The 10,123-nt window shown below is 31.7% G+C and overlaps 1 protein-coding gene across 6 annotated transcripts in view; it reads right to left on the bottom strand.

Moving 5' to 3' along the window:
• Window positions 1–1,258: 1,258 nt before the first annotated feature.
• The window catches only part of PPM1A (protein phosphatase, Mg2+/Mn2+ dependent 1A), a 43,307-nt gene continuing 34,442 nt past the window's right edge, over window positions 1,259–10,123 (bottom strand). For 4 of the 6 annotated variants that reach the window (XM_023627837.2, XM_023627838.2, XM_070249838.1 and 1 more), the window contains 4 exons: window positions 8,712–8,829; window positions 4,445–4,553; window positions 3,137–3,194; window positions 1,259–2,147 (listed from right to left, as the gene is read on the bottom strand). In XM_023627837.2, coding sequence (XP_023483605.1) covers window positions 2,118–2,147; window positions 3,137–3,194; window positions 4,445–4,553; window positions 8,712–8,829 — 315 coding nt within the window. In that variant the 3' untranslated portion in view covers window positions 1,259–2,117. Of the gene's footprint in view, window positions 2,148–2,965; window positions 3,195–4,444; window positions 4,554–8,711; window positions 8,830–10,123 lie in introns of all 6 variants that reach the window. The other 2 variants (XR_011432159.1, XR_011432160.1) reach the window with 1 other exon arrangement.

The following is a 10,123-nucleotide window of genomic DNA, read 5'->3' as shown; positions in this document are numbered from 1 at the left end:
TTTTGAAATTTCCAGAACTAAAAATTTCAGTCTACTTAAAAAATTAAGGACCTTGCTTCTTGTAATAGGGATTTAGTTTTCAGTACTAGTATGTCTGGTAATTAATCTACACTAGAAGCACAGTCATCATTAAATGCACATTTAGATGCTTGCAAAGGCATAACTTAGAACATTATCATACTTTGCACTCTACCACAGATTGAGACATTAAGCATTTATTTGTAAGTACGGAATTGGTTCTGTAATTCCCACTGTTATGAATTTCTAAATATAAATAGTACTTGTTTTTCTTTATTCATGCTGGATTAAGATATAAATTAAGTACAATTATGTTACATTTAATTACCTCACAAATAAGAGGGATAATGAAAAGATTTTGCTGGTATGTAATTACTTAAATCTGAGACGTTTCACATTACTTTTCCCCCTACTGTACTCCTTTAACTTTGCATTAGTTTTAAGGCTATATGTACAAACATGTATATTTCCAATTTAGGGGGAAAAAAAGAATGGAACAAAACTGATCATACTACTTTTTATACACAAAGTTTTGACTTTGTATTCAATACTGTATTTTAATCTTATATTTTAGTAGTTTTCTAGAGGGGAATCTGCCTACTGAATGACTAATTACATGGTGATAAATACAATATTCAACCTAAAGAGACAAAAATACAGAAGGGCACAGAACAGTAGTCTTTTCAATGTGACAGATTTTAAAACTTACTTTCACATGCTTAATCAGAGGGATTTAAGCCTAAGTTAAATTAGGTTATTTTTATATCTACAATTCTTTAAGCTTTGAAAGTTATTTTTAAAGGCCAACAGCTAAATATTATCAACATGCCATATTTCAAATCACAAATACATCTTAACTGCTTAGATTCTAAAGACAGGCCAATTAAAAATCACAGGCAAACACACACTCACAGACACACACACACACACCCACCAGAGTGTTAGATTGTCAAGCTCTGACAATTATTTAATTAAACAGTAGGCAAATTCAAGCTGATACACATCTTAAAGAAAAATAAGCAGCCAGAAAGAAACCCATTTAAAAAACAGATTAAGGAACAACAGAGACACATCTTTTAGCCTTTCTAATGGAAGGGAAATAGTTTCATCTATGCCTTGAGTAACAGTATTTTCCAATTAAAAGAGACTAACATCTTTCCCCATGAGAAACTTTTCATTTACAACAGCATGGTGTTTTAAAAGGGCGGGGTAAAGGAGGAATTACACATACGTGATTAAATTTCTTGTTTGTTAAATCAAGCTTTATTGATAAAATGGAATTCAGAATATCTTACTAGGAACAGCAGCAGACCCAGCCAATCATGATAGCAAAAATGTGGCAGTCTCCTACTGTATGTAGGAAGCTGCTGCTTACCAATTGGTAATTAAATGTAAGGACTTGTAAAAGAGGTGCAAAGAATCAAGGCATTTTAGCCCCAAGATTGATATTCTTATGAATATACTGTATTACCTGCAATACTCATGGCAACAAGAACAACCTAAAAGACAGTTAAATGAGGGACCAGCTTTATCAACAATGCCAATCCCACCGCCAAGAACATTAAGACAGTTTTCAACCAATTCCTTGGATGTCCAGCTTTGTCGGATTTTGGAATTATTCTCCATAATCACGTGCACGTTTGAGCATCTAGCTGACATGGCTGCTGCTCTCCCTGTCCCAACCCCAAGTCCAAACACGACAGGACTTGAAAGGGCTATATATCTGTTGCATCGCACAACAAGCCAAACATTTCTTGTAACTTTGATAGTGATTTAAAGCAGTTCATAATTAAATATGAGCAGTTTGTACAAGGACAATTACACTTTACAAAAAACAAAATCATACAACAAAAATTGCTGGAGTCTGATTTACAACATGAATTATGGTTTGAAATCACGTTTACGTAAGTCTCAAATTTACAAAAAAAAAATCAGTTCTGGGCTAGCTGTTGTCCTGCTGCAGTTCTCTGGTGGAGTCACTTTCACCCACGTCACACGCCCTTCTTTAAAGTCGAAGATGCATGTTTAAAAGGTCCAACGAAGAGGAGCTGTACTCTCCTTTGGAGCGGAAGATAAACCCCACGGCTGGAGGAGCGCTTTTACCACATATCATCAGTTGATGCAGAGTCCTTTATGAAAGGAAACAAAGCAAAACAAGAAACTGAAGCTCAGAGGCGCCAAAATACATTACTTTCTGGATAATGCAGAAAGATAAGGTTTTGTAAAGTTGACTTGTAGAATATAAGTGTTTTTCAAAGAATCTAAGTATGAGTCTGTGTGTATATGAAATATCAATATTTTATCTGTTCAAAGAATTGTTAACCCTTTGTTTTCTTTTGAAATAAAATATGTGAATTATGACTTTACCATGAGGTTGACCAAATGTATTTCTAAACCAATAGCACTACTAAAAAGAATTTTTTTCAATAAAAGCCAATTTATTTTTAGACCACTACTTTTATAAACTTTTCTTGCATAAGAAGAGATTAAGACCTCAAGTAATAGGAGGTTTGATGAAGGTTCATAACGCAATATATGAAATATCTCAGAGCTGTGCCCAAATGCTTTTAAGTTACCACTTCTCTGTAAATACCACACTACAGTGGAATTGTAATGGGAAACTTAACTGGAGAACATGGCATTCTAATGTCTATTTATAAACAGAATTCTCTACTTTAATATTTAAATGAAGTACATACTTCAGAGTTCTTGGCAAAGGTATTTCTAACCATAAAAACTATTTAGTGGAGATGGGCATTCTGAAGTTCTGTTGCAGCTGCTTATAAAACTCAGAATAATTCAAGATTCTGAGTAGAGATATTATTCCTAATTTCAAAAAAACATTTAGTGGAAGCAAACCTTCTCAAGTTGATTGCTTGTAGAGGCTTAAAAAACCCAGAATAATTCAAAGGGACTTTCTTCTTTTTTGAGAGAGGTGGCCACTCACCATGATTATGTCCTCAATCACTAGAACTGTGGTGCAGGCAGAGTTCAGAGCAATCAGTCAGGGTGTGTGTAAGAGAATGGGTGCAGTGAACAGCTCTGCAAAAACAGGCAGGAAGGATATGCATTTAGAGTGAGGGGTAGGGAAAGCAGAGTGAGCTAAAATGCTACTTACAGTGTCATCATTTTTGTAAGGATTCAGTCTATTGTAAACGGCTTCAATTACATTCCGCCTAAATTTAAAAGAAATGCAGAAAGTTAATTCTCCTTCAGAGCATAAAACTGTTTAATAATCATAGCCAGGTGTTCATTAAAATGTCAAAGACAATCTTACACTTAGAAATTATTTTAATTCTATGTCTTACTGTCCAATAAGTGAGCCTCACTTCAAGATATTTGGGTCTCACTGTTAAAATAGCGGTGAATTTACTCTAAAATATAACATTCCACTAACCCAATTAATAGAAGGCTCAAAGTCATAGTGTAAAAAAGAAATCAGCCTATACGGTCTACTTCTGTTTGAACAGGCTTAAGTGGTTAGAAGTCAGCAATGACGATGCAGTTCTTAAGATATAATACTAATATATTCTGGTTAAGAGCTGAATGTTAGTTTTGAAGTAGAAGTAACTTGTAGTTACTTCTTGTAGTAAATGATTTAGATACATTTTACATTTAAATTTCTGCTTTTCATAATGCCCCTTTAAAAAGGCTCTATTAAAAATGAAATGTCAAATATGACACTTTCCTGACAAGTCTAGGAATTAGTTTTTAGTGAAATCATTACAAAGAATATGGCTACACTTAGAGAACACAATGAAGAATCAAGGAAATTAGTCAATCTATCTTTGTAGGTCAAATATATGGATATCTGAGGTAACAATGTTTTAAGCCTTGTATTATAAAGTTACTTAAAGTCTCTACTGTAGTTTATAAAGATGTAAGCTTAATATTTAACATACATTAGTCCAGTTCTATGCACTAAAGTGCAAAGAGAAAAAGGCAAGAAATGCACCCTCCTATCTTTCATCACACTAAAACCCAACCAACCAGCAAACAACCAAAAACACTGGGAAAATCAGAGACGTAGAAAAATGGTCTAGATGGAGGAAGAGAAAGATGCTTATCCCTGGGGTGTTAAGTTATCCAGGTATTGACAAGATCAAATTATAATACAGGAATAATAATGACACTTAGAATTTTGTAGTGCTATGTAATTTAGTTAAAAATATTCTTTCATTATATTATCTCATTTATGCTATATGAGGAAATCAATGTAACCCAAGCCTCACTACAGACAGTCTTCAGTATAATTAGTTACAAACAACATTCTGATACGTATTCTAAACAAGCACCACACATCATTAATACTGAAAAACACTGAAACATAGCTTAAACATTTCTTTGAAGATACAGTTTGATCAACGGACACCTAACATTTTCAGGTACTGAGATAAATCATAAGGGTCTGCAGAACATAACTTACTTGCTTGCCAATTCACCCCCTGGTGGGAGGCTGGGGATGTTCTCACTCGCTAATGTGCGCATCACATGGACTAAGTCAGGGACGCCTTCCCCCTGCTTCTTTATGATTTCTGGGAATCAGAAGTACTTTTTTTGTAAGTGTTATCCAAATTTAGTTAAAAAAAAAACTGAAACAAAGATAACTTAGGTTTTTAAAGATGACATTTACCACATCTGAGATTTTCTAAACTGGTATAAAAAAAAATCAAGTTGACATATGAAAATTTATGACAAAGAAATGCACAAAAGATGAGATACTTTCCAGATTAACTTCAAAGAATGAATATAACAAGATAAAATTGTGAAAAAAAATTTCATGTTACAATCAATGTATTACACAATCAGGGATATCTGTGTACAAATGAGAATATTCTTAAGAGGCCAACGAGTTACTTCTGAGGAGAGCAACTCCTCTCTTTAGACTGGAATCATGTTTCCTGAACTTTGCCCTGAAAACACACTGCACATATTTCAAGATTTGGAAAAAACAAAAAAAATCTTTAAGTATAGGGGAATTTATTGATTATATACTAATCCAAATCGTTTTTACATGTTTACATTTGCAAAATGATACTTAAGCAGCAGGTGCAGATGAGACTATGTACTTGAATACCACTATCTCAGCTTAATTTTTATCTAAGGTATCTTTAAGCAATAAATAGATATATCATTTTCTCAGTTATTTGAACATCAAAGCCTATAGAATGGAAAAATGTATAAATTTTATGGCCAATTTTTTAAAAATAAAAAATACGACAAACTATACAACTGCATTTAAAATCATTAATTTGAAAACATCTAGTTATTAAATGGATATAATAACCTCTGCAGTGTTGCCATGCAAATGCACAGTTACTCACACCAAAGAATACCAATAATTATGTACAAACAACTTAGAAGAACTCTCAAACTTTTCACTCTAAGTATAGGAAGTCTTCACTTGGAGTTTACCTTATTTATTCTAAATGCAAGATCATGCCAAAGGTATTTGTAAGTTATACATTCAAGTTATGTTGAATTTTTTGTTTTTCAATGTTTATACTAAGAAATTTTCTTTCTCATCATTGGGGCAAGAAAAGTATCATTCTAGTTCTCAATTTGTAAATACCTTTGAGAATAACAATGCATATAAAGCTTTTTTATCCTTTGATCAACTCTCAAAATATTAATTCATCATTAAAGCCGCATATTCACAGACATTACTACCCATATTTCTTTAAATGACTCAAACTGTCCCTTTAGAATCAGGCCAAATTTTACCATCTATTATTTTTTGCCTTAAAAAAAAAAAAAACAGTCTTAAATCTGAACAAAAACCAAGGATCTCAGATTTGGTTTGCCAAGTTCCTTTATTGTGTAATCTTTAACATCTAATATATTTATTCTACATGGTTCTAATGCTGGAAATCTGCTGTACAAAAATAAAGGGATTTGATGTTTACCTAAACTGCACAATTTCACAATCTAAAGCTATAATACACTTAACATACAGTCTCTGCTAAGCCAATACAATTACTGGATAAATAACTAGACACAATAGAAATAAACACTGATGATAATTCAATCAATGATAGTTTCAAGTCTAAAAAACATTACCTTGAATCATCTATATCTGATGTAGCTTACATCTCCTTTGTTAAAATATAAATTAGGATATTTTAATTGTGAAGAAAATTACAGGAAGACAAATTCTTTTAAAAAAATAACGTAAGGCTTTAAAAACAGTTAAAGTCTCCTATTCCACATGGGACAATACATTTAAACTATCTGACCATTAGTACTACACTGGCCTTGCTTCTTTTGCTTTTAAAAAAGAAAAAAGTAATGAATTTTAAGAAATATTCCTTTAATTGTTCTTGGACTATACATTTTAATTAGAATGGCAAAAAGATTGAATGCTTTTATTAAAGAATATATATGTATAGAAGATCTATGTTTCACATACTCATATACAAATAAACACATTCTGCTCTTCTCCCCTGCCCTCCACAAAGTCTGAAGGATTCTATCAGATATCTCCAAATTAGCAAATTTAAATCTTGGGCAGTCGGTAGCAAAGATTTTAAAAATATATACGCACAAGTATAACCTTAAAATGGCTTAGAAGGACCACAACTTTAAGCAGTATGGTTTAAATTATGAGCTGAATCCTTTCACAACCGTAGAGAGTCAAGTATTCAGACGGGCACAGATAATAGAAGGAGAGCTGAAGAGCCTTTGTTCTTTTCTGTCATGTGGACAGAGAAGCCAAAAGTATTCAAAAGAAATAAAATGAGGTTTAGTAGGTCACAGCAATTTAGTGAAGGCACGTATTTAAAGAAAGAAAGAAAGAAAGGTACTTGGTGCCTGTTTTGGAATCTGAACGCAGTATTTTTCACTTGAGACATATAACAACTTTCACAATACAAATAGTTACATTTTTTTCTGTTTTTAAATATAGCAGCTGTTTTAATTAATGTAATATTTAATCTCTAGTTGCAGTCTCATCAAATCCACCTCAGTAATGAATATTGTATTTAATTTATGACATCATAATCTCCAGTTGAATGGTACAAGTATAACAACATTTCAACATATCAGAAATGCTATTAATGTAAATTCTGTTCAGGTGGCAATTCTTGCTTGATAATAAACAATATAAAACAATATTGTAACATAAAATTATGTATCTAAAGCAATTATTTAAAATTGCATCAAAAATTTAAAGAGCATACACTAAAGAGAAAAGTCGTAACTCATTTCTAAAATTTGATCCCATTTCATAGTAAATAAAACTCAAGTACTTATTTGTATTTCTTTAAATCAATAAGAAAACATTACAACCAAGTTACTTTAAAGTGCTGGTAAATTAAATATCAGCTTATCCCAATACATAGTCTTCTTACGATTTCATATTTTTCCACTAACCAGCAGTTTGAACCAATGTGATATGACTTGGCAGCATTCTAAATATTTTCTTTTACTGTATTATGTATAAACAACTTATATTGAAATGATTCATTTAAAATATAAAAATTCCAAGACCCTTGGTAATAGTTAGGAATCAACTCATGAATAGTGTGTCCAATGAAAGAAATACTAAATAGCACATACACATAACTAGACATATCACTCTCAAGTGGGAGAGAGCAACAAAAACAAAGTAGCAGCTCTAGATAGTACTGAAAATCAAAACCATTATAATCCTAATAGGAGTCTGATTATAATTGATATAAAACTGTAAAAAGGGAGAAAACAAAATTAAAGTGCACATTAATTTTAATAATGCAGGCACAGCAGGAAATAATAGTATGTAGGTCAATGCTTACATGCTATTAAAGGTCTTTAACGTGCAAATTAATGACATTAGGGGCCCAAAATGCATTTTAACACTATTATAGGCATGTCAAATTTTTCTGCATAAAGAAACTGCATAATCTACATACTTACTGCATATATGCATTACACTGGAATTCTCTGGGGAAACTTAATATTTATACCAAGTAGTAGCTGCAAAGATCATTTAAATTTTTTCAAATATTTAAAGGCATTACATTTGAGAGTTACAAATATCCTTCTAACTATCTCAAAGTAATTTGCAGAATTATGACAAATATACTCCTGGAATTCCAAACTTATTTCTTGACTTTATTCAGCATTTACATTTCTGCCATGTAGAGACCTAGCATTTCTATATTTGGTTCTATGTTGTCGAGGTGAGGCAGTTTACAGTTTAGGCAAAAAGCTGTGAAACAGATTAAAATAAATTTTTAAAAGCTGTGGCACATAGAGGTTGTTAATAACCAGGCTGTGATCTTCAGCTTATTGAAAAAAATCCTAAAAATCTTAAATTCATACACACAGCTTTACAGAGAAAGATGGTATTCATATTATCACCATCATAAATAATCTGTTTATAATCAAATAAACCACAAATCAGACTTTCCTGGCATAAAATTATTCATGCCAGTGAACTCATCATGAATTTTAAAGCATATAAACACTTCAGCCTTTTTAAACAAAAGTATGCTGAACAGAATGTACAGGGCCACACTAGTTATTTCTAATATAACCGTGATAGGACAATTGCAAACATTGTAACAGCTACTACAGAAATGCCCTTTCTCATTTTTGTACACTAAACACTAGATGTCAAAAGCTTATAAAGCTCTAAAAGCTAAAATGTTAAAGTTTGATTGTGTTGAGGTTTTTCTTTAATAAAGCTACTTATTTTTTGTTAAATGATCCACCTTCTACTCTGCTTTCCAGGTACTTGTCCAGCTCTGCCTCCTTCTTCACTGCTTCTGGTGATACTTTGGGTGCATTTGGAAAACAGATCAATATCACACTCATGTTGTCTCGACTTCCCTGGGAAGATAAAAGTTTGAGAAAATAATATGGTTTTCTTTTTGCTCTTCAAAGCCTTGAGAACCTTTACAGCCACGCCAATTATATTTATTCTAGTTGAAAATATATATTGTTTTTAAGGAGAAAAAAATATATACACATATGTGGAGGAGGTACCCCCCATACAAATATAGTATACAATATAGTATACAGTATAATCAACACTCAAAAAGACAGGAGAGAAACACTACAGGTTAAACTCACTGCAACAATCATTCTGAAAAATTCTATAAAACAAAAATATTTCTGAACATCTTTTGGTGGCCTACTTCACTTGAAGTGATACCTAACACACATTCAACAAAATGGACAATTCTAGTGGTGTTCCCTACAAGAGGATTTGACCTGTAGTTACATGTACTTGACAAACTTACATTTAAAATAAATTATAATAAATTGTTGGGCTAATTAATTTGCTTCAAAATAAATAAAGATACGGAATTAGAAGTAAAACTACATATATAAAGTTTATAAGCCAGCTTTTAACTTTCATAATTAAAAAAATGACAACTTTTTATAAAGTACATTCATTTTTAAAGACAACTAGGTATTCAAAATGCTATAATTAAAATACCTGAGTTGATATTGGTCTCCCCACACTTTCCTTCCTATTACTAACTAGAGTTAACTTTTACATTTTAAAAAAATCCTCACATTTTAAGGATTTAATTCCACTATATGAGAAAACTGACCTTATACCATTAGTTTAAGCAAACAATACAAAGAATTTAATATTAAAAAAAATCTTGGATTTGTATAAAATGTGGCAAATGATAAGCTACTGAATAATTTTTAAAATAGCGTAGAATGCAGAAAAGAAAAAGTGGAATCTGAGTCATAATTTACTAATATCTGAATCTGGCAATTTTCTCAAGAAAACAGCTTTTAACTTAGCTAACAACTATTTAATTCTTAAGTGCTACAGAATAAACCCAACAAAATAGATGTTACTTGTATACATACTGAAAAGGACAAAGAACACATGCATCACTGTTCAGTTCTTCCCAAATTCGGAAATTAACAGTGTGCACTATTAAGTTGTTGCTCTATTGATTTTTTTAACATATGTTGGATATTACATAAACTTGATTTGTGTTGGATATCACATAAACCTGATTTCTAAGTATGATCAGATTTTAATTAAGATTTTAAGTAAAGCTGGCAGTGTGCATATAAAACTACAAAGAATATTATGTTGACTTTCTATCGGCGCATGTTAAAAGAAAATCAAATATATAGCCTCAGCAGAGTTTTA

This window comes from Equus caballus, chromosome 24, assembly GCF_041296265.1.
Source record: "Equus caballus isolate H_3958 breed thoroughbred chromosome 24, TB-T2T, whole genome shotgun sequence".
Taxonomy (NCBI): Eukaryota; Metazoa; Chordata; class Mammalia; order Perissodactyla; family Equidae; genus Equus; species Equus caballus.
This window is presented reverse-complemented; position numbering and strand designations above follow the sequence as displayed.